We start from the raw sequence: 27,863 nt of genomic DNA, 5'->3' as shown, positions 1-27,863 counted from the left end.
GTACCCCTTTTCTATATCCAGGGAGACTCTGTATATTGTCTTTGGGTGTTTAGTACAGATGGGGACAAGCAGCAGGGATGCTGCAGCCTTAGCTAGTGTCACTGCCAAGAGACAAATATTTAGATTATTGTTCATCAATAACAACTGTGGCTGTAAACAGAAATAAATCAGGGTAGCGGTTTCTTATTGAGAAATTATCCCGTCCCTTCTTTTTCTCTGTTTGTATTTAACTCTTGGTAATAAAGTCAATAAGTGTAGAGCTTTGCTATATTCTTAAAAGGATGCAACAGAACATCAAAGCGCAGACTGGTTTTATTTTAAAGACTTTTTTTGTCTTTGACTGAAACGCAGCCTAAAATAGTGTATTTTTTCAAATAAATGTACAGGTTTATCTGTTTTTTCAGCTAACTCATTAGTTCTGTTTCGAGCTGTGATTTATTTTTACTGCTTACTGCGAGTGTCTGTTTTTTGTAAACACAATGGCATCATTGACCTACTGACCACTTTCTCCCAGCACAGCAACCCATTTCAATAAGATCTTCAGGGTCTGTTGCTGGCGGAGCGCAATGACAGTGTCATGGAGTTTCTGCTGGTCTTTTTGTCTTCTTTCTCTCCATCTGGCTCTGAAGATGCACACCGCACATTCAGCGCCTGATTTCTCTAGTAAGTGTCTTGTTTTTGTTTTTATATCAATTACAAGTTAAAAAAAACTTGCTGAGGCATGATTTTCCAGTTGTGTGGGCTTCCAACAGGAAGCTTCGAAAAGACATTTCCTAATAATGTGCACATCCTGCTCTCTGAGCAGCTGGTTAAATTCATGCTGAAAGACCAGAATCAGGGTGAAGGGGCTGCAGAACAGGTCCTGAACTAAGATATTCACAGAATAGGATGAGATACTCCCAAAGAAACAGTTAACTTCTGTTTATAAGATGAGTTATCATTATGAAGCCAAAGGTTGCGTCTATTGTGAGCTTTTAGTAGCTTTTTATCTGGCCACACAAAATTCTCTCTTTTTTTTTGTGAGGCTACTGCCTAATAATAGTTCATTGTGACTGAGTGCCTGGTACCGCCCCTGTGCAGCACCCATACACACAGTTGTGTTTCCATCACTTCAGAGGGCATCATACTGACTCATTAAGTTCCTGTAGAATTATTCTCACTCCTAACATAATTATGCCCAACTGTAACCGTTCCACTAACTATAAACTTCCACGTTTTCCCACTTAACCTTTAATAGTTTTGTCAAATTTAGATCTTGTATTTGTCTATAAAATGGATTACAGTATAAATTCACACTAACTCACAATACAGGGGCCGTGCACAGGAAACGCAGATGGGAGGGTGACTTCAGTCCAATGTCTATGTGCTGTTGCCAGACATGTTTGTCTGTGTTGTCATAGTCCAAGCATTGTCTTGGAGAGTTACACCCAGTGACTGAGACTCTGGGGACACCACCCTGTACACAAGCAGGACTGACCAACAAGTATGACAGGAGAATCTATTCATTCAAACTAAACTGTTCCAGATACAGACTGGATTCTAAATGATTTGATATTCGGTGACGATACAGAGTTAGTTAAGTCTGTTCATTTTAGAAAAACAGCCTGATTTGTAGTAAATAGATGTGAAACTTAATAATTAATACTGACATGAATGAAAATGGAGTAAAGTGAAACTGGCATCACCTTGTGTTGTCTATCAGTGTATCTCCACAGTATTCTGAAGAACCACACGGCTCATGCCTGTGAAGGAGATATGCTCATCATCAAATGTCCCTCCAGGACGTCTGTCGCCGTCTTATCAGCCTTCTATGGACGACGTGTTCCCAATAAGCATCTATGCCCCTCTGCAAACGCAAACATGACTGTGGAGGAAGGCACAGAATGCACGTCTTCAGTTGCTGTTGAGGTATATGAGACCACAGTGAATTAATCTGAACTTTGTTTTACTGAAGCTCTGCCTTCCTGAAATTCTTTCATGAATGGCTCCTGTTGCTGAGGATTGTGGTCAAATCATGTTTTCTTGCATTAGCAGAAGGTGGTGTCAGAGTGTCAGGATCAGCGGTCGTGTCACATCCCCGTTCTCAGTCCAGTTTTTGGGCAGGACCCCTGTCCACTCACCAGCAAGTACCTCTTAGTCTCCTACAAGTGCCAACCAGGTAAAGCAATGAGCAGCTACAGTCAAAATAAACAAATTGAACAACTATGCTTATGTGAGAGGATTAAGCAACTGAAGCTGTGTGTTAGATATCTAAAGCCATTAATACAGGCCAACCATTTTATGAGGAAAATGAGAATCAAACATCATCGTTGACTTTGACAGAAGTTAAAAGAAAGCAATGCAGAAATAATGCCCACTTAGCATTATTTTCCTGAGTTTTTAACTTCCACGCAGTCTTCCTCAGCAGACAGGATTTGCTCGGTTGTCACAGAGATTCTCAGTACCTGCAGACGTGCAAAGTCATCAGCTATCATCAGATCATCTGGAGCATGTCTGGTTTAAAATTCTACCACTTAATCCTAAAGAAAAATTAGCAAACTCCATCTGCTAATGAAGACCACGTAAAGCATCTAAAAGCCTGACAGAAAACAAGAAAGAGGACCTTTACATATTCCTTAATTGAGCAAAATTATTAATATGTACAAAACTGTAATTTCAATGTGGACGAACTATACACTATCAGTAACCTTTATCTTATTTTTTGGCATTTTTATTTATTTATTTATTTTTTTACACATTTGTTTTTGTATATTCACATTTATCTCTAGTATCATAATGTTGGCCAACCAAAGAGGACCATGAAGAGGTACTATCTTCGAAGACATTATAATTTCTCACCATATTTGTCAACAGCCTGTAGTTGCAGCAGTTAAAGCTGAAAACGTGGTTACACCCTGATCACCCCAACATTGAAGCCACTGACACGAGGAAATGAGATCGATGATCTCATTAGAAATCACTCAAATGAATCAGATGGCAACATCCTGTTACCAGATATTACAGAGCACACGGTCCTGTTCCCTGCTTATCAGTGTAAGATTTAGTCGGTCTCTTCCAAAATCTTCTCTTATGTACTTCCAATGTTCTAATGTGGCTCAGCATAGAGGCACACTGGGGTCCAGGGCTGTCTGGGATACACAAAAAAACAAGATTGGACCCGAAAGGTTCTTACTTAGAAAGATAATGAGACAAAAATACAGCTGTGGCACCTGAAGCCTCTTTTTACTTCAGATAAATTTACTTCTTGTTTAGTGTGAGAGTGAAGAAAGTGGATTTCATCCTTCATCATTCACTGGAAACATGTAACGTAAGAATTTAATAATAGCTCAAATGAACATAACTGTAGTAAGCAGAAACAGTTTCAGTGTACAGATGTTATGCTTTATGAGAAAACAAGTTTGGACTCTGATTTGACTGCTATACAGAAACAAACAGACATCAGGTTGTCAATAGGTGCATCGTGTTTTTATTATAAATCAACGTGAAAGTTGCTTTATAAATGTTCACCATGATTTTTTTTGTTTTTTTTTACTTTTGAGTCATGTCCTATGATTTTCAGAGCATCATCGCACAAGACTGGTGTGTGAAAATGAGCGTTTGAGGCTGACATGTAAAAATGAAAGCGTCCTCGCCATCTACTCTGCTACATTTGGGCACCTGCTGCATGGCAGTCCCAACTGTCCCCAGGAACCTGGATCACGGACTGACATGGGTCTGAAAATGAGTGCCAATTTAATGAAACAGTTCTCGGTGATACAGACATGGTTGAATGTTTTAAAGTGTTGTTTTAATGTTGTTGATAAGAGTGGAGTTATGGAATTACCATTTTTACATCTTTGTGCTGATTCCTGAATATTTATTTTTTTATCCATTTCAGAGTGTTTGTCTCCTGTGGCTCTGAGGAGGGTGTCACGCCGATGTCACGGCAGAGCGAACTGTTCAGTCCTGGCTGATACTCAAACCTTTGGGGACCCTTGCTTTCCCGGCACCAGGAAACACCTGCGGGTGTCCTACACTTGTGGTAAATGACAGACCAGATGTTATTGTTCATGGCTAAATCGACATGGTTTGCTGGTTATTGTAAAACTCCCTCTTTTCCTCTTTAGTGCCCAGATATCTTCTTGAAGATGTGGGTCGAGGGACCATAGATCCGTTCATGATCTCAGACTACACGCATGGTGAGAGTGCCACCAAATATTCACAGGTTTTGTTCTGTGCTTTGACTGGCCTCTGAGTCCAGACCCCTCTCACCTGCAGGTGGATGGTACACTGGCCCCACCTACAGGCCACAAAACGTGATCTTAACCAACTCTCTGGAGATCATTGAAAAAATACTGGGTATGTGCACTGATGCTTGTGGACATCAGAGCTGCATGTACATCTGAATTTAGTGGTTGTATTTGATGGGCCATGTGGGTGTGTTTGCATGTTCTGACCCCCAAACATCCCAGAAGTAGAACACATAAAACCTGAGGGTCCAACTGAAAAAACAAATCAAAGCTAATTTGAGGTCATGCCAGCATAATCAGATTGAATTGTAATATGAGTATCTGTCTGTACAAGACTGTCTCTGTTCCTTTTGCACAAACCTCTCATGTCAAACGTACATGTTCCCCTGCCAGTACTCACTAACTCTCCTTCAAGTATGACATTATTTATACTGTCTTTTTCTACAAATGTCTTTAATCAGTTTTTTTCCCTTTCGTTTGACATCAACTTTAACATAAACAAATGAAGATTAAGTTCATTAAACCCTGAAACGCTCTTTATAAACAGGAATAAAAGGCTTGTGTTAACTGTTCCAGGACACTTATGAACAAAATCAACCAAAACATGAGTAGACTTTTGCAATTAGGATGGCAGCCCAGAGCCGTAGATTTAGATTTTTAACTAAAAAATGTTGCATCAATTACAAACATTGTTCAATATTAATCAGCATAAATCCCTTTAAAGGATTTTTTTAAGCGTAGAAAGCATCGGACAGACTTCCTCTGGTAACTACCAAATATAATGCAAATAATGACCAGTTTGTATTTAATCATTTGTTAAAGTTTTATACAAATACGGCTTGTTTATGGAATAGAACATGTTTTTCAGAGGGTTAAGATATTTTTGAGGCTGTACAGCAGTGATTTTGTCATCTTCAGTGTGAGTACATTATGAGTTTAGTTTGACCCTTGATCTCTCCTCCAGGTCTCCCTGAGCGAGTGGCTCTGTACTTTGTCTCTGGGATCTGTGCTGGTCTGGTGTTCCTGCTCTGCCTGTTCGGTGTCCGCTCCACTCTCGTGAAAGATGTTAAAGATCTGGTTTCTGACCTGAACGAAGAGCTGAAGGCATCACGCAGAAAGCGGAAGGAGCTCATGGACGACCTCTTTGACGATGACATCTCAGACGCGTCATCCTTCCGTCGCCTCACGCAGTCCTATCGCACGGCAGACATCTTCAGCCCATCAACCTTAACAGTAGAGCTGGTTGAACGTGAGGTGGAACAGATGAGGGATCTGCCCGGAGACATCTGGCCACAGCCGGACTCCAGCCCCTATGCCATTCACAAGATTAAAACCTACAACAACTGACTTAGGTCATATCATTCTGCTCTAAAATGTGCGCTGATGACAGGAATCAAACACAGAAAGTTTCTTTAACTTCAGTGCTGCCTCATTAATAGTGAAGTGCTTCTAATTGAATACGAGAGTGATGTTTACATCAGCCAGTTTCTTGTTTGAATTCATTTTAGATACAATTGCATTCCCATAAACAGTTTTGCTCCATTAAATCAGCTTCCATTTATTTATCTTTCCTTTGATTTGATGTGGGTTGAATGTAGGATGTACTGTAAAAATATTCAGACCAGTAAATGCAATCTAGGTTATTATTACTAATAAACATGGCTGAGGAATCTAGTCTCTTTCTATTGATGTCTTTGTGTAATGCTTTTTTTTCTTTTTTTAAATGATCCTCTTTGAATAGTTGCAAAAGCTAAAGTACAGTGCATCATAATCAAAGGGGAGTAGCAAACAGTTAATGTTTTCATGGATTTGTCCTGTCAGATGCACACAGCAAGTGGGGAATACTTAACATCATTTTGGGTGTGTTGGAGTGTTACCCAGCTGACTGGGGAAGCCTGCTGTTACACCCTCCGTATTTTGGGTCTAAAAGAAAATGAAAAAAAGTTGAACGGCTCTCATTGGGAAAACAACCCTGCAGACAGTATGAACAGATTTTGATAAAAAGTTGGTGTTTTTAGCACATTTTGATAGAAATGGACTGTGGCACAGATTAATTATCACCAGTTCTGATTCATTTGGTTAATTCCTGGTTGATTTGCTTTACTACTATGACTTCCTTATGGCTCACAGTAGGAGCAGACCTCCAAACTGCCACCATCTTACCACGCATTAATTTTCTATACCTACTCAATCCAATTCAGGATTGTGCTGGGATGGAGTTTATCCCAGCTATACACCCTAGACAGGCCACTAGTCCATCACAGGGCCCCAAACTCTATTCATTACATCTTTAAGCCAAAGAAACTGTTAAGATCATGAATATATAATCTGTACACGTTAGGTTTTTTTGTAAAAAAAAAAAAATAAAAATAAAGAAAGATGACTGATGAAATGTTTAAACTTTACAAAACCCTTTTGAAAATGTTTTCAAAAGTGGACCACACACTTTCCAATATGATGGCACCAAAAAGGATATCATATACAATGGCTTATTTATCACGGCCAAACAACGTGTTCACTGATGTAAACTCGTAATTCACGAGTTAGATCGTTTTTAGAAATAAATATAATGTCTAAGTAAAAAGTTTGGAATCAGTGTTACTGGCTTGTTGGTATTTCCTGATTTTGTACTACAACTCCTTGTAAAAATGATGGAATCACCTCAATATGAGGATGTTTATTCAGAAACACAGAAATAATACAAAAACAAGTTAATTTGATAGCTGAATATATAGAAAGAATATATATGCATATATATATATATATATATACACACACACACACACACATTATTATATTTATTTGAGGGTATTGCTTCTCACTCCGGAGCGGAAGATGGCGTTATGTACTTCTAATTGTTCGCGACTGCCGTTAAAAATTAAGACGATTAGTCCGAGTCAGAGAGGTAGGCGGAGGGAGTCCACATAGCAAACTCCCTGCTATCTGTCCCAAACTGCCTGCTAACTGTCCCAAACTGCCTGCTAACGCTATGTTGTCCGACAGGTCTGTCTCCTGACGCCGAGAGGGACACGAGAAAAGCCGGACATTTTCCGTCAGAATATTGGACACGAATCGGGATGATTTGATGTCGGCACTTTACTGAATGTTTCTGACACCCTCCGGCAGCAGCAGCAGCAACAACAGCTGGCTAACTAGCGTTTAGCGTTAGCAACCGACGGCTGAACAGCTGCCGGGAAAGAGGCCGTCGCAGCGCCGGGTGGGGATTTAACTTTCTCTGCCCCAACATCTGCCCCGCTCGAACACAAAGTCTTCACAGCTCCATAAACTGATATTCCTATTTCTCGGTAAGAATGGAGTCCTCTTTGGGGATATGCGGCGAGGAATGCCTGTCAATATCCTTTTGAGTTATGTTTTCAGTATTTTTTTTAATTGGCTCTAGCTTGTTGGCTAACGTTAGCTTTCAGTGAATCTCAGGTAACGTATTTTGACGTTACTTGTACTGAATATCAACGACCACCTGGTTTACTAACCATGTTATTAGATAAATTCTGCCAACTCTCAACCCAGTTCATTGCTAACCATGTTAACACATGACCAGGTTGTTGTTACTTACCTTGACTAAATCATTTTATTGTGTAATAGGTTGAGGTTAGCCCTTGTTTAGCTACTACAAGGCAACATGACTGGATTGACTGCCGCCAACTCCTCTTTCTCTGGCTTATGACTTGCCATATTTTCAGTTAGCATGGCTTCTTTTAACACCTTTCCTATGTTAAGCTATACGACAACTGGGCTGTGGCCTGTGTGGGCTGAAATAATAACTGTAGTTGCAATGCCCAAGCTCGTCTTCTCATCCTCCATCACAATAATTCCTTGATTGTGCTGCTCACACTGTGAGAGGTCAGGAGCTGAGGTCTGGCCAGAAGGAGCCCAGACTACTGTCACTAATTCAGCGCAGTGGAGACTTTATGTAAGTATCAAGAGACCTAAGCTACTGAAAACTTAAGTGTTTTTGTCAGACAGAGGATAAATCTAGTGACATGTCACAGTTTGTGCCATTGAAACCATACTCCGCGCTTAAAGATTTTCATCTGCAGAATTTACCTCTTTTTTCAATTTCAATCCAAGATACTGATGCCTGTCTTTGTTAGAGGGAGCTATAGTGTGTGTGACTTGGGTAGATTGATGTATATAGGAGCTATTTAATCAGTTAACATTGACACAGCAACCACCCTGCTTCCTAAATCCAAATGTGGCTTGATATGGTTAAAAAACCATATCAAGCCACATGTTTGTATACCTGTAGAAACTATAAAGTATATTTGAAAGAAACAAACTGGAGATCTTTTAAACTGTTTCATTTGAATAACTAAGGACCGTGCTGCAGGTTTGGTCTCAGAGATGTTCAGTACCACGCGTGATGCTGCTAGACTGAGATTGGTTTCTGCATGGAAGTGCTTCCCGCAGAGCTGTGTTGATTTTACTCCGGGTACCATCAAGCAGATTTGAACCCAGATCTTTAAGCTGAGTGAACGTTTCCCCCCACACTAAAACTCCCCTCTTGCTACTCTGATTTGCTCTGAGCTGTGATTTAGCTTCAAAGTCAGGTGGGTGAAACGTGGTCAGTGTCCACTTCACAACTCCAGTGTTTGTTTTGTTAAAGGGAACGTTGTGGGAAATGGCAGGGGGGATGTTTAATCATCAGTGTAGTTTGCATTTAGTTCCACCAGCAGCCAGCTCACTTATCCAGATTATCCAGAATTCCTTCACTTCATCTTGGACCGTAATGAGACTCACATGGCCACACAAGCGGCATGTTCAGCTAACCGTGTTAAATCCTCACAAACTAAACTTAGGAGCAGTTTTGACAGGGGAAATCTGATGTTAGACATGAAAAACAGGTACTACGAGCGTTTCAGTACAGATATCTTATTGTGACTGAATTGTTTTGTACGTGTAAACAGTGACATATGTTGAATCTTAAGCAGCAATTGCATATCTGGAGTCAGCAGTGATTGTATGACACAAGATATTTTTAAACTATGAATGTAAATGGCAGCACATCACAGTAATACAGCTGTGCTATTAATACCAACTTGAAGTACACTATTCTGACACCCCTGGCGTTAAGCAACAGCACGGAGAGGTTTTGAGTCAGTCTTTGTTGGGAACTTTTTCTTTGTCAAGAGTAGAGATGTAGAAAAGTTAGAAGAGCATTAAGGATACACTGATAAAATTACACATTATATTCAGCAACATATCAGACACTCAGTTACTGGACACCATAATGTCCCAAACCATAGTCGTTAATTCAGGAATACTAAACTGTAATGTGTTTTATATTATCTTGTTATCTTAAATTATTTTTACTGTTGGATGTTTTGTAGTTTTCGACGTCAGAGATTCAGGGAAACTGCCTCTGACACATTTAATCCCGCATGCCTGAATCATTTTCCTCTCCTCAGCCATAATCATGGTTATTGTAAAGTGGGGGGGGGGGGGTGTGGGCAGTGCCCAGAGAGCCACTGTGACCCCTGCTGTAAGTCAGTCATTTGTGACTGGAATGTGACCCTGCCTACATCAATCCACATCACACATTTGAAGCTTTTTCTGTGGATGATTAAATGGAGAAACTCTTTTCTCAACTGAATACGCTCAGTGTGGCCACAGTCTCGACAAACTCTGAAGCACAATCTCAATAGCAGATGATACTAAAGAAAAAAAGTTGCGCATGTGTGCTTGTACTTTTGTTGTAAAAAAGACTTGGCTTGCATTTTAATCCCTCTAACACTAACAGCACGTCTGTTCACATTGTATTTTATGTTTTCATTCTGAATGCTTTGTATGAGTCTCAATTTTGAGTGCAAAATAATGGCTGTTTTGAGAGAAAACACCGATTTTGTAGCTCATCTGTATGTGCTCTGTGTTTTAGATTAGTTTTTTGAAAACCTCAAAAGACTTTGATTCAGTCCTAAGTTGTTTTGACATCGGGGTCTGTGCTGTTCTCATGCAGATTGGGTGTTTTGGCCAATCCTGCTGCGGTAGTGTCTCGTCCTGTGGCTCAGTTGTCCATTCCCATCAATAGTAACTTTGAGATTGTACGAGGTATGTGACTTGTTTTGGTTCTCAATATCAAAATCATGGTATGAACTTTTTTGTGAATTGTAAATATGATCAAATATTAAATTACATTTTAAACTGACAACTCTTAAAAACCCCTTTTGTATGTATGTATGTGATTCCTGTTCAACAGATCCAGCCTCACATTTTCTTAACCTTTAGGGTTTTACTCTTTACTTAGAGTTACAGCACGTCCCAGTGACGTAAAAGTGAAACTCAGGGCAGCGTTTGATTTGCACCTGAAGGAAAATTCAAATTTAAACACTATACAGATTGTGTGTGTGTTTGAATAATTTACAACACCACTGGTCAACGCCCACTACAGACCTTTGAACTTCACTGTTTAAGCTACTTTCCTGTTTCCTTTCAGAAGCTGAAGAGGCTCTTCTCATCAACTTCTCAGTAGACTGTGAGTACCTTTTGTCTCTTCAATTTAATAATTTGATAAGTTGGGCCCTCATTGCAGCTCAGACCCTATCCAGCCGTACTGCACTTTTAGAGCATGCCTGCAGCTACGTCTTTATTTAGTAGCACACTCTGGTCATGAGTTGCCACGGCGCTCTGAAAGAATGCTGAATTGGTTTACTGTTACGTCACTTTGCTTTGTTTCCCAGACAGTTTGTATTTCTACTACGTTTGCAAAATCCAAAGATGTCCAACATGCATGTGTGTTTTCTGTTCCCCTCTCAAGCCTGGGTTAGAATACGAATCAAAGGGGACAAAGTGCCAGAGCTGGTGTTGGAACTCCAGGACGATGATCGGACCCACACCTTCATTGCTCAGGTGAAGAGCGCTCAGGACCAAGGTAAGATTGCACTGTCTGTCAGTGGTCTAAAGCAGTGTGGTGATTAATTATTCAATCACTCATCTAACATTTATTTACAAAGGGTGGATTACGTCGCTTGCTGCGCTCCTGTGTATTCTCTCCTGTATTCTTGATTTTCTTTTTTTCTTTAATCAACAAGAAAGGTGCCAGCCCACTTCTGAGAATAAAATGTCACACATTTTTCTCTTTGAGAGCATTTTGAGTTATCTTAGGAGAGGAAATGCCACCTGATAAACTGAGCAAAGATAATGCCTCTGTGTACTTTCTGTGTTATATTCCTTTCATGTATTCGTTGTGTTTAAACGGTGGCAGGAGGAAATGTGCTGCTCCAGCAGACCGGAATATATGATGAGTCACTGGCAAAGTTAAGAAAGCCACCATTTGCAGTTTCCCTTTACGAACATGAGAAACATATATTGTACACTGCTGAAGAGTGGTGCACTTTTAGGTCTTGTATTGCATCGGCACATATTGGCATTCACCTGACTACGATTGCCTCCACTAATCCTGATCTGCACAATCACAAGTTTATTTAATTTATAACAACATGGTTGTCTAAATTGGAAATAGAAAATCTGATTCTCGGTTTTGCTTTTGTGAAACGGCACATATGATTTTGTGGCGTTACTTTGGCTCAGAACAGTGACAGTTTTGTAGTTCTGTTACCTCAAAAAGGACACATGACTTTTGGAGGGAAATGTGTCAAAACTACTTCAGGATCTTATCTGTTATTTGTAATTTTTAGAAACTTTTTTTTTTTTGTTTTCTGGTAGTGAAGCTGTGCAGTATTTGTAATTCTAACCAACAAATAAAGATTTGCATACAAAGTTTGCTTTTAAAGTGCAAACTCTGCTTAAAACATTGAAATTATGAGCCAAAGAGACAACAATAAGACCAGAAATGGATGAGAATATGGAGAAATCTTATCCAACAGAGCTAAGTAACTTAGTGGCGAGATGAGAAGCAGTAAAGAATTGTTCCATTGTGCTGCTGAGTTTGTTACTTTTACTAAAGATTGCTAACATTGTTTCATTGTACTGTAAAGTCTACCACTGTATGTCAGAGTAACACAAAAACGGAGGCAGGCATTTAACACTGCTGTATTAAATGGGGCTCAAAACAGAGGCCATATTAGCCATACTGTGTGACAATGCTAGGCTATGTTTAGCTAGGTATGGAAGGTAAATCAGGAGAGACATGAAAGACAAAACAAGACTTTTAGTAAGTTGTTCCCATCGCCGTAAGCTTTACCTCAGCCCTTTGTCACCATCAATCCTTCAGCTCATCCCCCTGTTGTCCTGGCTGCCTGATGCCAGTGGAGACATACATTAGAAGCTGCAGCACAAAGTGAACCGCCTGTAATCCGTTTCATTTGCTTTTGCCATCTTCTGGTACATAATCCTCTAGTAAGAAGCTGATACATAAGTGTCAGTGAAGTCCCGTCACTTCACCTGCACAAAAAGCAGAAAAGCGACCTGCGGGAGTTTATTTAACTCAGAAATGTTGTAGACTTTGTGTCTTGAAAGGCTGGAGTTTGTGAAGCCTGTTGTAACGCAATAATTCACAATGAGGAAAATACCCAAAATCATCAACTACTTTTATCAGAAGTACAAAAAATAACCCTGACACCTACACTGTACACAGAGATAAAGCAGAGAAAAGTCCCTCACATGATGTAAAACTATGCATTGGTGAGGGACACTGCTCAAATTGGCTACGTTTTTCTCTGGATTTCTGAGGTTATGTCTCATAGAACAAATTAAAACTGTTATTAATTAAAACACACTTCCATCATGTCTTATGTATATACTTTAGTTGCACTTTAAGTTTTCAGCCACGCAGCCATGTGCCGAAACATAAGGTTTTAAATACACAGCCTGTGTCAGATGATAGGATGTTGATGATAGCTTACTTGCATGCACAGTGAATTATAGCACATATCCACTGATACTTGGACTTTTCCTCATTTGTTATTCAACAGGGTCTGGACAAAATCAATATTCAGCCAGGTCTGGACCACTTAAAAAAAATTAAACTATTCTCTGAAAACCATTTCTCGATCTGGCTGTAAGTTTCTGCATTTGGAGGTCTAGTGTTGCAAAAGACCAACTTTTCCTCTGGACTGGCAGGTGCTTTTCTCACGGGATTGATTTTATGCAAATAGAGAGACTTGAAATATGAGTAATGAGCAGGGAAGTTAAAAGCAGCTAAAGTTCATCCTACCAGGAGTCTAATCCAAATCAAATCAAATCCAATTTATTTGTATAGCACATTTCATGTACAAAACAATTCAAAGTGCTTTACATAAAATAAAAGCATTGTAGTGGGGAGTGTAAGAAACATTAAAAATACATAAAAGAATATAAAGAGAAACAAATAAAATAATTTCAATGAATTTAAAAACAAGCAACAGTCCAGATAAATTAAAAGATACCGTGCAGATTTCATGCATAGATAGAACTTAGCTGCTGTATCCACCTTATCCACTCAGTCACTTTTGCTTTTAAATCCTCTCTCAGCTTCCACCTCTGTGACCAACATCCTGGTTAGGAAATCCGTTTTGAAGCAGAGTATGAATAGAGGACAGATTTCTCAGAACCTGCCCATCCAGTTTGACAGCTAACTCTACCAGTTCCCCTCATTTACAAATAAGTGCTTGCAAAATCCTGTAGTAAAAGAGGGAACTCTTCTTCCTTGTGCCTTGTCATAGATGAAAGACTGCCTGTAATGTTATGACATTACACCTTTGAGTGTTGGCTAATTTTAATTAATATTTATATTTACAGAGATAAGTTGAAATAGGATGTACATTTTGATAGCATTGTCTTTATTTTCCAGGGCCAGCTGTTGCACCTCTGTTGGTTTTACTGCATATTGAATGAGCATGTTTATCGTTGCTTCCTTCTGACACGCTGTTGGAATTTTCTCAGTTTCATCCAAACTCCCCAAACCCAAAACGATGGAGCCCCTTACACCTGCGGCCCATCGAGGTCCAGTCCCCATCCCACCACAAAGAGCAACCAAGACCGCTAACAATATGAGTTCTGGAGTCGGCACACCCAAATCGACCAGTCTTAACAGCAGCACTTCAACAAATAAGAATAACGCAGGTAATGTGATGAAGCACCAGCTTTACAGTTTAGAAAGCATAAACAATGGCTGATGTGATTACACAAACCTAACCATCACTGCAGCAGTTACAATATTCAATCTCTCACTCCTCATAAATTTGGTTATTTTAATGTTTGACTGAATCCTACTTTTTCTGAAGGTCCAGGTCAATCACTTGCGACAGATTTTGGATTTGAGGAGAGCTTCAACCACACTCTCAAAGTTGAAGAGAAGAAGAACCACCAGAATCGCATCGTTGCCTCCAGGGAGCCTCCACCTGTTCCCCCTCTACCTCCCCGCAAAGCCTCCTTCGCTCCAACAAATCCTCTTCCTCCTGCACCGGTCCTAAAAGACAGGGCTGTCTCTTTACAGACAGGAGACATCTCTATGATTACTAGCAGCAAACCAGAGTAAGTAAGACTGAAAACATCGGTCAACAACAGCTCTTGTGGCTAAAAATGCTTGATATCTGTTGAACTAAGTTTAAATTAAGAAAAGAAGTCCTGGAAGCTCAATATCTTAATGTGTAATCTGTCTGACTTTTTTTTTCTGTTTGGAAAATCCCATTGTAGTAGTTTTAAGTCGGAGTATGGGGACAGGCCACAGTCCTGGAGTGACAGTCCCACCACCAACAGCATGAAACAGGCCGTGCTCTCCAGCCAGGCAGGACAAAGAGAATACCTCATTAAACATCGCCTCGCTAAGAAAGAAAATGAGTATGTGGACCTCCGGCCCTACAGGTGAGAGGAGCTTCTTCATACTCTGTGCTTTTAGTTGAAAAGTAAAACATTTTTAATCTATTTCTGCTGCCACTCACGTACACTGACCGTTGCATCGCAGGTTTTTTACGGGTACGTGGAATGTTAATGGCCAGCCTCCAGACAGCAGCCTTGAAACATGGCTCTGCTGTGATGCTGAACCTCCTGATATATATGCTCTGGGGTCAGTGAGAATGAAAGATTCACTACTTTTTAGACCATAAAATTGCATGTTTTGTCCTTTTCCTATGTTTTAATAATTTTGAATATCCTTCCTTAATGTAGTTTTCAAGAATTGGACCTGAGCACTGAGGCTTTTTTTTACATGGACTCGTCCAAGGAGCAGCTGTGGGTCGATACTGTGGAGAGGAACTTGCACCCAAAAGCAAAGTATAAGAGGGTGAGTAGAAATGGAGTATGTGTACACAGATTTTTAGGATTGTGAGTTTTGTTTATAGACACAATCAAAATGGAAAAATGAGCAATATTAAAAATGCCAATGTGGAAAAAGTGGAGGACTACTTGTAACTGGAAATGTATTGAAACCTACATTTTGTTTAATTTCTGCAGGTTCGAATCATACGATTAGTTGGGATGATGCTTGTAGTGTTTGTAAAGAAAATGCACAAGAATCACATAAAAGAAGTGGCTGCAGAGCACGTGGGAACGGGAATCATGGGGAAAATGGTTTGTTCACAATTACTCCTTAGTATGCTTCCCCTTTTAACTTATTGTACTGAAACTGTGAAATATCCCCCCTAACAATCTTAAATTCTTGGGTATTTTCACGACTGACTTTTTAAAGTTACAGCATGTAACTGGTTGCATGAAAATAAGGACCTTTGTGATTGATGTTTCAGGGGAACAAAGGAGGCGTGGCAGTGAGGTTTGTTTTCCACAACACAAGCTTCTGCATTGTCAACTCCCATCTAGCAGCACACGTCGAAGACTTCGAGCGCCGCAATCAGGACTATAAAGACATTTGTGCCCGCATGACCTTCCACTTACTGGAACACCCCCCCCTCAGCATCGTCAAGCACGAGTGAGTTCGTCAGTCAGTCAGTTGTGACTGCACAGTTATTCCGATCCACGCTTCAGTCCAAAGTCCAATTTTTACCCTTATTGGTTGTGTTTCTATAATCGGTTTTAGGTCTTGTTCACCATTGACATTGAATTGTTTTAATTGATTCTGATTTAATGGATTTATATACCAATATCCCCACATTTTCCAGAAGTACAAATGGGTTTATTGTCTTATCGAGCATAATAATCATATTCACAACAAAGCTTGTTCTGTACTTCTGTTCTTTGAAGCTTTTTCCGTCTCTTTTGTGTGTCTCAGCGTAGTAATCTGGCTCGGGGACTTAAACTATCGTCTCTTTATGTACGACGCTGCCGATGTCAAACGGCTCATTGCTGAGAATGGGTTAAAGAAGCTCCAAGAAGTTGATCAGGTAAGAGACTGAGTGTTTTCTTTTGTGCACCAACCACCATTGAAAAACACATGAATAAAAAATGAGTTGTCAATCGTCACTTGGACATTGACGTTAAGGTGTTAAATAAAATGGATATGATAGAAATTACGAAAGAAAAAAAATGTGAATGCAACTGTTGTGTTGTATGAGCAGACTAAGCTTGTGTTTTCTTCTGAGATAAATGGATCTGACTGTAACATGAAAATGTTGCCACTTTCAATGTGTAGCTGAACATCCAGAGGCAGACTAAAAGAGCCTTCACAGACTTCATGGAAGGAGAGATTAACTTCATTCCCACATACAAGTATGACCCCAAAACGGATCAGTGGGACTCAAGGTAAAACCATTTTTTACTGTGTTTCCTATTTTTTTTCGAGCAAACCTAACCATAATTAACTTGAAAAATGCTCTCTGAGTTCGACTGGGACCTTTCAGTTGATTTTTGCAAGAGTTGTTACTTGAATGGATGCAGTCTGATAGACCTACAACAAAAGGTGTGACGTAGGACCGAGTGACAAAAATGTAAACAGACTGCAGATTGTGGAAGTTAGCTGTCATGGTGTTTTTTTGCTGTAGCCGTATACATTTGAAAATATTTTAGATAATGTTCCTGATTCACACTTCAATAACACATTTATCTTGGCTCATAATGAAGATGCAACAGTAGTAAGCCTGTTCCATTTGTAATCCACCTTGTGTTTAAGATGCACTGTTGCTTTTTGTCCGGAACAAGTCAGGCAGGGTAGAAATCTGTTGAAACATGAGCACTCACATTTGTCTTATTCCAAGGCTACAAAATGGCCCCAGTTGAGTTTTCCTCTTTAGATTCCTTATTTTAAAATTTGCTTGTGAGGAAACCTTTTCTGGGCTTATCGTTAAACCAATACAGAGTCAGCAGTACTGTGCTTGTTTGGCTGATGTCCAGTTCCTTACTCTTCCTCTCAAACTGTGGCTGTTTCCTGCAGTGGGAAATGCCGGGTACCGGCTTGGTGTGACAGAATCCTGTGGAGGGGCAACAATGTCAAGCAGCTTAAATATCGAAGTCACATGGAACTGAAAACCAGTGACCACAAGCCTGTCAGCTCCCTCTTCAGTATAGCGGTAAGAATCTATACTGAAACTCCTTCCTGGTTGAAATGTGCAGGGTAGTACAATTAATTTAAACTAATTTTGGCAGAAACACGTTCAAAATAAGTAATGAAAACCATAAATAAACATTTGTATAAAAGTTAAGATGGTCGGTTTCTTTGTGTAACAGGTGAAAGTTGTTGATGATCAGCGCCACAAAAGGGTGTTTGAGGACATTGTTCGGGCAATGGATAGAATGGAGAACGACTTCCTTCCATCTGTATCTCTGAGCAGGAGGGAGGTAATAATACTGAGAGCATGTCTCATGTTCTCTCCGTGACATACAATCAGTAAAACTTCATAGTCTGTCAAATATCCCTGGAAAACAGAAAGATTTTAATGGTTGTACTCAATCATAGTCTGGAATAATGTTACTGGAAAACTGTGATTAATGTGGACTCTTTTTACTTTTTACAGTTTACATTTCCGAATGTAAAATTCCGCCAACTTCAGAAGGAGCGCTTCCAAATAACCAACGACGGACAGGTACCCTGTCACTTCGCCTTCATCCCCAAACTCACTGACTCGCAGTATTGCAAGTCTTGGCTGCGTGCCGAGCCAAGTGATGGCTTCTTAGAGCCAAGTAAGTCTCTTTGATCCTGATTAAACCTTAGTTTTTTTTTTTGTTTTTTTTTCCCAGGCTTGTCACCTCAAGCTATTGTTATTTATTAGTATTAGATGCTCTAGGGAGAATATACTGTGTATTCTTGGGACAACTTTGCAATTTTGCCTCTGCAGAGTTTGTGAGTTTGAATATTGTCAAGCATCATGATGCCTTATTTTCCTGTCTAAATGGGAACAAACTAGTTGACCCTTAAAATTCCAATGGTGGAGTTTTCATTTGTGTTATTATTATTATTATTATTATTAATATTTTGTAATATGCAACGCAGGAGACTAGTACAAATTGTTTAGGTTCAGCCTCATTTGTCTCTTATTTCCCCCAAACTATACACATAATATACAGTATTTGTGTGTTTATTGCTCTACTTGCTTGTTTTAAACTTTTACTTCTATTTATTTATTTTTTTTGCACTTAATGGAACTGGTCCATGATTTTGTATTCAGTTTTACTTTCATTGTTCTTGCATTTTTTGTTTTCTCTCTATTTTAAGTGGCTCCAAACAACATGTCATTGTTACCCCTACAATGTCAAATAAGATATCTGTTTAATGTGTAACAACAACACGTTGGGAATAATGGATTAGATCAATTTCACAAACTACAGATGATTGATTATTTGAGTCACACTTCATGAGGTGTTTCCTAGACAGATAATGTTCCTTTTGTTTGAAGTGATCTGGACGCCGTCTTATCCTCCTGAACAGGTGAGACGCTGGAGATCTATCTGGAGATTTATGTCAGTAAAGACTCTGTCACGCTGCTCAACTCTGGAGAAGACTCTATAGAGGACATTCTCGTGCTCCATCTGGATCGTGGCAAAGACTACTTCATCACCATTTCTGGCAACTACCTACCCAGCTGCTTTGGCACCTCGCTGGAGAGTCTGTGTCGCATGAAGAAGCCGATCAGAGAGATCCCCATCACCAAACTCATTGACCTGGTGAGGGAAAGCTTAACCAGCAGTAATGAAATGGAAATGGTATTAGAACACTTTAAAGTAATAGGATTAGTGAACAAATTTCCTTTAAAGTAGTTCGCACTGACTTAGTTATGTAAAACTTTCCCAGTGCACGACACCTTAGCTCAGATTGTAATCCGACAAGTGTTCACTGTTTTAAAACCTGAACAAAGACACGTGAGGGCTTGTTCTCTCCATCAGGGTACACACAGTCACAGAGAAAATGTCTATATATAGAGAATATAAAATGCCTCAACACGTGTATTTCTGGCCTTGAGGGGCCAAACAAACCAGGAAGTAACTAAAACTTTGGAAGGGAGCTCCTTGGAGAACAGGGAAGACTGACTCAGGCTACAACCACTGTAGTCTGCTTCATATAAATAGGTCCTCTTGTCTTCACACGATCACCTCTTTCTGCTTCTATTATGCTATTATGCTATTTTTTTTTTTTTTTTTTACCAGATCTGATGACTTTGGAATGCAGTGTTACTGTCATGGCTTTATTTCCACTTAGGCCTTCATTTTCCTACTGCACTTATGATTTGATCAGTGATTTATGCAAAAACAATCTGTAATCTATCTACTTTTCTTATTCTGTGTTTATACATAGTTTGGTATCTACTTTGTTCTTTCTTCTTATATTTCCCTTCATCGCCTCTCATTGCCTTGATCATTCCTTTCCAACTCTTCGCTGTGGTTGTGGGCTGACTTCTTGCTCAGGGAGAGGACAGCTACATGGAAAAGGTAAAATATTAACACAGATACTGAGCAGCTATCGGGCACATCAGGGTCAATATCACCGCAGATATCAAACACCTATGATCTAGTATCTGATTTATAACCTGTTGTTGACCTTCCTCTGTTGTCCATGTCGTAAAGAATAATTGCTTCAGGTATTGTTAGAAGCTGTGCTTGTGAGGTACGATAAAGGTCTGGTTATTGTGTAACCTTAAGCTTAAGAGTTCCACCGACATATGGACGAATACATTTCCGATTCTTTTATGGTTTAATCATTACCACTGAGAACCTTCAACTAGTGATAAAATTATTAAAGATAGCGTGGTAGTTTGATTACATACAAAGATTTACTTTTTTTTTTTTTTTTTTTATAATGCTAAATTTCAGTTGGTGCAGGAATTCACAACCTTGATATTTGCATTTGTGCATAATTGCTCCAAAGCGAAACAAGAAAGAAAGTTATGTGCACCACTTTTAGCTCTGCCGTCATCCACGGGTGTGTGTGAGTAGTTTTATTGGTGCACTTTATTTTTTCGTCCCTCAATCTTCACCTGGAAGGTTGTCATATTTATTACCACAGCGATTTGATGGGTTGTTTTTTCAACAATAAAAGGCTTTTAGATTCGTCTGGAAGGCTACGCCCTTCATGGGTTATAGTTTATTCACGCTCCGACTGGCATCTTAGTATATTTTTTCATGAGTTCCTTGTGTTGGTTGAAGCAGTCTTGGACTTAAAACTAATAGATGTTTCCCACTATTTTACGTATTTTCGAGTCTGATCATTTCACATCGAACTGACGATGGAAACACTTTTTTTATGCCGACACTTTTAGCTTAGAATGCTGGAACATGTTGATTTTAAAATCTTATCTAAAAATGAATCTGTGGTTACTCGCTTTACATCTCTGAAAGCTGCTGTGAGCAGTCACAGACCGGACCTGTCCCTAGTTAGCTTAGTTTTAATCTGTGTTTGGATCAGTCACCCCTTAAATCTCTCAGGCCTGTTGAGGATGCAGAGGATACACGAGTCTTGTGAAAATTCTACACATGAAATCTCATTTCACAGCAGGTCAGCCTTGCAGCTCTCTTGTACACGTGACTAAGATTAATGAGGGGAAGTATTGCAGTTTCTTCAGCTAAGCTCATATGGAGCTGGTGCTTGAAGGGTGAATGTGAATAGCTCCATAAATGAGCAGAGAATCACAATATACTGTAAATATGGAGCTTGTTTGTTCATAGTAACAAGTAAACATATTTGGCCTTTAGGTTTCCAGGGTCTGCATTTAATTCTCTACTCTTTATCTTCAGGGATCTCAGTAGAAGCTTTGGTGTCAAAGGTTTTTACAGAAATCCACACTGGTTATGGATGGTAGCATCTTCTCCAGTTTCCCCTGCCTTAATTTTCAGCCTAAGTAGCTGTGGTTATTTTTGGATGCTCTCAGGATCCATTTGCAGAGACAAAAAGAACCTGATATCCTGCTTAGTAAAATGGCTCACTTTCCCAGCCTCCACACCTCAGACACAGTGTTGAACTCACAGTTGCTCCATCACTAAATGTGCAGATTTGCCATGTGTATTTTATCATGGGCTGAAAATCAAATCACTTTTAATGTCAATTCTGATTATTCTGGGAAAGCTAAAATCTTTCCTAGAGCTCTGTTGAATATTGTGATTGTGATTTTGATTATCAATATTTAATATTTTTTGCCAATCAGGAGAAGTCCAAGGTGAACTTCTTGATGGTGGAGGGGGCAAGCACCGAGGACAAACCTCTGAAGATCCCAAAGGAGGTTTGGATTCTGGTGAACCACCTCTACTCCAAATCCTGTGATCAGGTAAGAAAGCTAAAACTAATCAAATACTAAACAAGAAATGTTTTATTTATTTAGATTAAGCTCCATCAAAAAAGTGAAATGGGTAGCTCAGTGATTCATTAGTATTTGCAATACACATGTAGTGTATTAACGTGTATTATATTTAAAATGCGATGGTACTTTTAAAAATGTCTATTTTAAAATGATACTTTCAGTAGAGCTTGATACTAAAAAAATGATGTTGTCAATAATGATATTTAGAGAAGATTATACCTGATTCCAAGAAAGCCCGGATGTCGTGTAAAATGAAAACAGAATACAATGATTTACAAATCTCATAAACTAATATTTTATTTACAATAAAACACAGAAAACATATCAAATCTTGAAAGTGAGACATTTGACCTATTTATGAACAATATGAGCTTATTTTGAATTTGGTGGCAGCGACGCATCTAAAACAGTTAGTACGGGGACAACCAAAAGCTGGAAAAGTAAGCGGTAATAAAAAGGCAGCTGGAGGAACATGTCACAACTAATTAAGTCCGTTGGTAACTGGTTGATTGGCAACATAATTGGGTATAAAAAGAGCACCTTAGCGAGGCAGAGTCTCAGAAGAAGAAATAGGCAGACATTCAACAGTCTGCAGAGAAATGGCTACAAATTGTTGAGCAATTTCAGAATAATGTTCGTCAGAGGAAACGTGAATGGGACAACATTCGTCCCTCAAAGGTCGAGCAGCTGGTCTCCTCAGTTCCCAGATGCTTACAGACTGTTGTTAAAAGAAGACGGGATGCTACACAGTGGTAAACATGGACCTGTCCCAACATTTATGAGACAGACTGCCATCAGCTTAAAATATATAATCTAAAAAAACAACTCAATTACAACATTTGATATGATCTCAATGTTTTATTTAAAACTAAATAATGGTTTATGAGACTTGCAAATCTGATGATTTTATTCACATTTCAGTGTCCCAACCTCTTTGGAATTGGTGTTGTATTCTAAGATGTAAATGTAAGCAGTATACAGAATATATAGGCATAAAACTAGCAGAGACGGGTACTAACTTTCAGATTCTAACCGGACTCAAAATGTGTGGGAAATGGCGTAAATGCTCTGTACTTCTCTCCTAGGAGGACTTGTTCCAGACACCAGGCTTACAGGAGGAGCTCCAGAGCATCATTGACTGTCTGGACACCAGCATCCCTGAGTCCATCCGTATCCTTAACTCATTGGCTGCCAGCCATTTTCAGTTCAGAGCCACCCATACTGCCAAGTGTTTTTCAGTATTTTGACGGATTTTCCAAGACCCACAGAAAAGTGTGTCTTATGACTATGTACACACCGAAATTACCAAAAGAAAGAGTAGACTCTCTTCTTTGATCAGGAAAAAAAAGTTTGTTTCTACCATTTTCAGTCTTTTAGTAATAGACAGTAGAACATAGGTTGGTTTCACCAAAATCAGCTGTTTGACCCAAAAAACGGAGAAAACACGCTTTTTCTTTTTTTGTGCAAAGTGGCACTGCTGCCACCTAGTGGGTAATTTTGCCAGTATATTCTCTGTTTAGTGTTTACAAGCCTAAGATTTAGTGACGAACTCCGCTAGATTGTCCCCCAGCCCGCTCCGTTAAAAAACGCAATTGACGTCTATAGACGTCTTTGGCAGTGAACGTTTTTTTTTTTAAATTGACGTCTATAGACGTCAATGGCACCGAAAGAGTTAAATATGTGCTCAGTTTTCCTTTCAGCCCAAAATGCCAAAAAAGAGCAGATGGCATGATGCACTCCCATAGCAGTTTTCTCACTTAACACCTTGACCCTGTTGTCGATCTATTTGGGCTTCAATGTTAAAGTCCCCCTCTGCTATAAATCAAGTTTTTAGCATGTCCATTAGATGTTTTCTTTGTGTTATGAGACGTATAATGAGTCTAGAAGCCGGGCTATTTCCTGGAACTAGAAGCTTTTAGTGTCACTTTGCAGAGTGCTGGATCTCCCAGCTTGGCCTTTCTTCTTCTACGTGATGCTAATCCAGGTAACCGGACTACCTCTCTTAGTTGGTCTGGCTCCTGAAACTAACAGCACCTGAATTTTTGAAAGCATGGAAAGTGAAAGCATTACCATTTTTGCTTTTTCATGTGTGTCGCGGCCTTTTAAGTTTCCAATATATATTTTCCAACAAAGGCAGCGGGTGGCAGCAGGTGGTTTTGTTTTTACACACACTTCAGTTGATTGTTAAAAAATATATGTAGTTTATTTTTGACAACAAAAAAATATGAACAAAACAATAACAAAAACATTCTTACAATTTGGATGAAAACGAAAGTTAACTTTTGATTTAACAAGATCTAAAAGTGGTCAAAAAATCATTCAACCACCACCTCCCGTCCTCACACCGGACATTTGAAAAAGAGCCCCTGGTGTGTTCTTAATCTGTCTGATTAATGGGCGGGTCTAAAAGTCACCAAAATAATTTAAACAATCTCTAATACAAAAATGAACCCCAGATCTTGACTCCAAATCAACCAAAGTACATTCCAACTGCCCAAAGAAAACCAAACCAATAGAACCCATGACTTACAAAACATAAATGGCCACAACAATGTGCCTTGTTGAATTCTTTCTACTTTGTTGAGAATCACTCTTTGGTTTAAAGACCTTTGGCTGAAATTCTCTTATTTTAAATGAGCTTTATTGGACATAAACTTGTATCAAGCTGGATGTATGCTTGAATTCCACAAATATTATTTGGTCATTGCTGAGCAGAGACGGGGCAGACTGGTCTCATCTGCTGGCAGCCAGAGATGTGTGCAGGGGCCATATTCACCCAATGAGGAAGAGTCATATCCCGAGCAATTCTTTTAAGTCAATAGAGTTTATTTTTGTTGTTTTCTTTTCCTTATAGAGGTTATATAACTGCCCCAGTGGGACTTAAAAAGCTTAGTTAGCTTGCTTGTTAACTGTTTGCAGGTCATGAGTGGTTATGGAGGTTTATTATTTGCTGCCGCTGCCATCCTCCTCACAGATGCACAGCTGGATCCAGTCCCAATGCCCACACAGGACTCCATAAATGCTTATTCTTCCCTAACTTCTCACGTAGCTGGTTGTAACCACTCTGTAGCTGAAGCTCTGTTGATCTTCCTGGAGGCCTTGCCAGAGCCAGTTGTGTGTTATGAACTCTACCAACGGTGTCTGGACAGTTCTCATGACAGCCGCCTCTGCAAACAGGTGGGTGATCTCAAGTCCTTTCTGTTGCACAGACATATAATGTACAGTTACTGTGATGCAGACAAAAGTGCAGTATTATTATGCACGATGTAATCAATCTCTGTCACTGCTTTGATGTTTTACAGTTGATCTCCCAACTGCCCCGGGCCCATCGCAACGTGTTTCGCTACTTAATGGCCTTTCTGAAAGAGCTTCTGAAGCACGCAAACAATAACAACCTAACAGCTAATCTCATAGGTAAGAAATGGAGTGCTATCGTTATACACATGTGCCATACGGAGGAGTTTATATCAGTTTTATTAAGCTGATTTCCGCCCTTATATAATGCTGAAGGATTAGATTGTAAGGAGTGACATATTGTACTTATTCAAACTACCTTTGTATATACACTAATGTCAATACATATAGTCTTTTAATTGAAAAGCCATTTAATATGTTTTGATGACTGAATAATAATGTTTAATTCAAAGGTACCAGAGTATCAGCAACATTGTGATGGATTCAGATGTAGTTTAGTTTGTCATCACCCTTATGTTATCCAGACTGCTAAATATCCTGAAAAACTACTGAAAAGCTCACACACCTGCTATGAATTCTTTTCTTGTGTTTAAGCTACCCTCTTTGCCAGCCTCCTCATCAGACCACCCCCCAACTTGGTGAGCAGACAAACATCACATGACCGGCAGAAAGCCATCAACTTTATTCTGGGTTTCCTCATGGCAGTAGACGAGGAGTAACGGAGGCCGAGGTTTCATCATGGTGTCAGTTGGGTTTGGAGCTGATTCCAAACTTACTTGCTGCAATTAACCTGGACCTGTTTACCGCACTGTGTAACTGATCCACTTCGTATTTTCTTTCATCTGTTGGAGACCAACGCAGATGTTCTGCACCCAGCTTTTTACCAACTGTCCTGTCGGAGATATTCAAAACTTCCTTTCGAGCTTTGAAGATTTTAGCAGCTGTCCTATCTTAAGTTCATACACAGTATGATCGGTTGCTGGATGCGTAAGCTTTTGGGAGATGCTCGAACTGTTGCCTGTGCACTTTCTGGGGAACAAAAGGACGCGTGCCTCCAGATCACACCCGTCCTCACTGTCAGCTGACACTTCTAGATGTAGGTGCTCATGCCAAAATGACCCCTGAACAGTGAGTGGGGGGACTGTGAAAACACTATGTATCCACAGAGGCTAAAAGTAAGACTCACACTAAAACCAGGAAATTTACTTCCTGAAGTTGTAGAGAAGTAGACTGAAAACAGTATTTACAAGTATACTGTTAAAAGTTGTTAAGTAGTTCAAAATGGGATAATTATGAAACTATAACTAAGAATGTTTAAGCTTAAGACGAACCATGACAATCATTTGTTGCTGCATCTTAGCTGTGGGGACAATAGTAAGATACCTTAGAGATTTATTTGGTAACATATCTGTATTTTAACTGTTATTTATATAGTTTTTTTTCCCTTTAACTTTGCACCATTTTGAATGTTTTTTTTTTTTATTTTCTCTGTTTTCATCATCCGTACGGTTTATTTTCAGACCTACATTAACTACATAAAAAGTATTCATCACTTGTTTTCATCACCCTGTGTTGTACAAAGCTGTTTGTTGTGAATGTTTGCCGTGTTTTTGTAACCACAGCCGTGCGCCTTACTTAAAGTTTTATCAGTTTCCCGAGATGCGTAACAAGTCTGTTAACACACTAACTTCCTGGTCAACCAGAATCGAGTTTAGACCCGCCCTGTTTGGTTCTCAATGCGTTCAATGGTGTAAATAGTGAATGTTTCCTGTTTCATGGGTGTTTGACTGTACGTTGGTGCGATTCTCTGATGGCGTCTACAGTTTCTCATGTTTGTCATGACTGCGGTGCTGTTGACGTCCGTGCTTGTTTACATGTTTTTTTTCCTCCACTTAAAGCTAATTTTTCATTGTTTAAAGCCTTTGTGATGCCATGACATATTTGTCTCTGTGCTTCTGCATAATCTGGGAGCAAGTCCAGCAAGATTTGACGGGTCTTTACTCTGCAGGTTACAGCCGAGCTTTGTGCTCCTTCTGCAAAGGATCTTTTTCATTCTTTTTTTCTTTCTTAACTTACTCTTGCAAAAGATGTCATGGTTATTGAAATGAGGAACTTCTCTGTTGTGTTTACTGAATATTTCCTCTTTAAGAGTTTCACCAACAGACGTCAGCTTCAGTTTTCATGATGCTCGTTTTTTGTGCTCAGTATCTTGTGTAATTGTAGTGATACCAGAATATGCCCAAAGCTTTTCTTGTTTGAGGAACACAAGATCTGAAATGACAGCGACAGCTTCAACAATTGATGTGATGTGAAAATGCTGACAATCGTGGCATATTACAGTAACTCCTGTTGGTCTTAAGTTTCTCTTCTTGACTGCAGTTTATTCCGCCTTATTGCCATCCACCTTCTTAATTTTTCTGTTGGGTTTGGTTAAACCGAGCTTTGCCAAGTGGGCAGCTCAAGCCAGCGTCAGTTGATACTGGTTATTTAAGTTTGGGAGAATAGTTTTACTAAAGCTGTTTATCTTTTCATTCACAATGTCGTTACAAATGCAACCCTCACTATGTCAAACGGGACACTATAATCAATATTTCTCATTTTAAGTGTCGTCTAATGCCGCTGTACCAACTGGTGTCATGGTGTGGATTCATTGTATATTTTATTTCTTTTTTTTTTTCAGTATTTGCCATAAATTTAAGGACATTTAAAGGTACACAATGACACTCTTGTTTTTGACTTTACTGAATTTTGGTACTTTTAATTTATTCAAAAGGAATAAAACTATCTACAGAGCCATTGTGTTCCTTTTGACTGTGTCTTATTGGAAGAAAACACACTGTCCAGTAGATTTAGTGACTTACTCCTCAGGTAC

General features: G+C 39.4%; 2 protein-coding genes across 6 annotated transcripts; both read left to right on the top strand.

Moving 5' to 3' along the window:
- The first annotated feature begins 548 nt into the window (after nt 1-548).
- On the top strand, nt 549-6,602 carry LOC142397354 (protein eva-1 homolog C). 4 transcript variants are annotated; one of them, XM_075480702.1, is made up of 8 exons: nt 549-663; nt 1,703-1,908; nt 2,035-2,158; nt 3,560-3,712; nt 3,878-4,021; nt 4,107-4,178; nt 4,258-4,338; nt 5,194-6,602. In XM_075480702.1, the coding sequence occupies exons 1-8, from the start codon at nt 567-569 to the stop codon at nt 5,574-5,576; spliced, it is 1,260 nt and encodes a 419-aa protein (XP_075336817.1). In that variant the 5' UTR covers nt 549-566; the 3' UTR covers nt 5,577-6,602. The 4 variants fall into 4 exon arrangements, with proteins under 4 accessions (XP_075336817.1, XP_075336816.1, XP_075336819.1 ...); XM_075480701.1 differs by having other exon boundaries at nt 2,032-2,158; XM_075480704.1 differs by lacking the exon at nt 4,258-4,338.
- Nucleotides 6,603-7,129: 527 nt separating this feature from the next.
- On the top strand, nt 7,130-27,787 carry ocrl (OCRL inositol polyphosphate-5-phosphatase). Of its 2 annotated transcripts, XM_075481723.1 has the most exons (24): nt 7,130-7,583; nt 8,082-8,160; nt 10,204-10,295; nt 10,681-10,719; nt 11,002-11,115; nt 14,067-14,246; nt 14,408-14,657; nt 14,820-14,987; nt 15,088-15,189; nt 15,291-15,405; nt 15,576-15,692; nt 15,866-16,047; nt 16,348-16,459; nt 16,708-16,817; nt 17,446-17,581; nt 17,739-17,849; nt 18,026-18,191; nt 18,937-19,172; nt 19,911-19,934; nt 21,644-21,763; nt 22,882-22,966; nt 24,846-24,973; nt 25,099-25,210; nt 25,586-27,787. In XM_075481723.1, exons 1-24 carry the CDS (start codon nt 7,541-7,543, stop codon nt 25,708-25,710), a joined length of 2,946 nt encoding a protein of 981 aa, XP_075337838.1. In that variant the 5' UTR covers nt 7,130-7,540; the 3' UTR covers nt 25,711-27,787. The 2 variants fall into 2 exon arrangements, with proteins under 2 accessions (XP_075337838.1, XP_075337839.1); XM_075481724.1 differs by lacking the exon at nt 19,911-19,934.
- The last annotated feature ends 76 nt before the right edge of the window (nt 27,788-27,863 follow it).

Source organism: Odontesthes bonariensis, chromosome 13, assembly GCF_027942865.1.
Source record: "Odontesthes bonariensis isolate fOdoBon6 chromosome 13, fOdoBon6.hap1, whole genome shotgun sequence".
In the NCBI taxonomy this organism is placed as follows: Eukaryota; Metazoa; Chordata; class Actinopteri; order Atheriniformes; family Atherinopsidae; genus Odontesthes; species Odontesthes bonariensis.
The sequence above is the reverse complement of the archived record's forward strand: the minus strand, read 5'-3'. Positions and strand labels throughout refer to the sequence as shown.

Bases quoted from the DNA above. Each gene is read 5' to 3' on its own strand.
- LOC142397354 (XM_075480701.1), top strand. From the start codon at position 567: ATGACAGTGTCATGGAGTTTCTGCTGGTCTTTTTGTCTTCTTTCTCTC. The intron at 4,022-4,106 runs GTAAATGACAGA...TTTCCTCTTTAG, and splicing joins GCGGGTGTCCTACACTTGTG to TGCCCAGATATCTTCTTGAA. The intron at 4,339-5,193 runs GTATGTGCACTG...TCTCTCCTCCAG, and splicing joins GATCATTGAAAAAATACTGG to GTCTCCCTGAGCGAGTGGCT.
- ocrl (XM_075481723.1), top strand. From the start codon at position 7,541: ATGGAGTCCTCTTTGGGGATATGCGGCGAGGAATGCCTGTCAA. The intron at 14,247-14,407 runs GTAATGTGATGA...CTTTTTCTGAAG, and splicing joins AACAAATAAGAATAACGCAG to GTCCAGGTCAATCACTTGCG. The intron at 15,190-15,290 runs GTCAGTGAGAAT...TCCTTAATGTAG, and splicing joins CCTGATATATATGCTCTGGG to TTTTCAAGAATTGGACCTGA.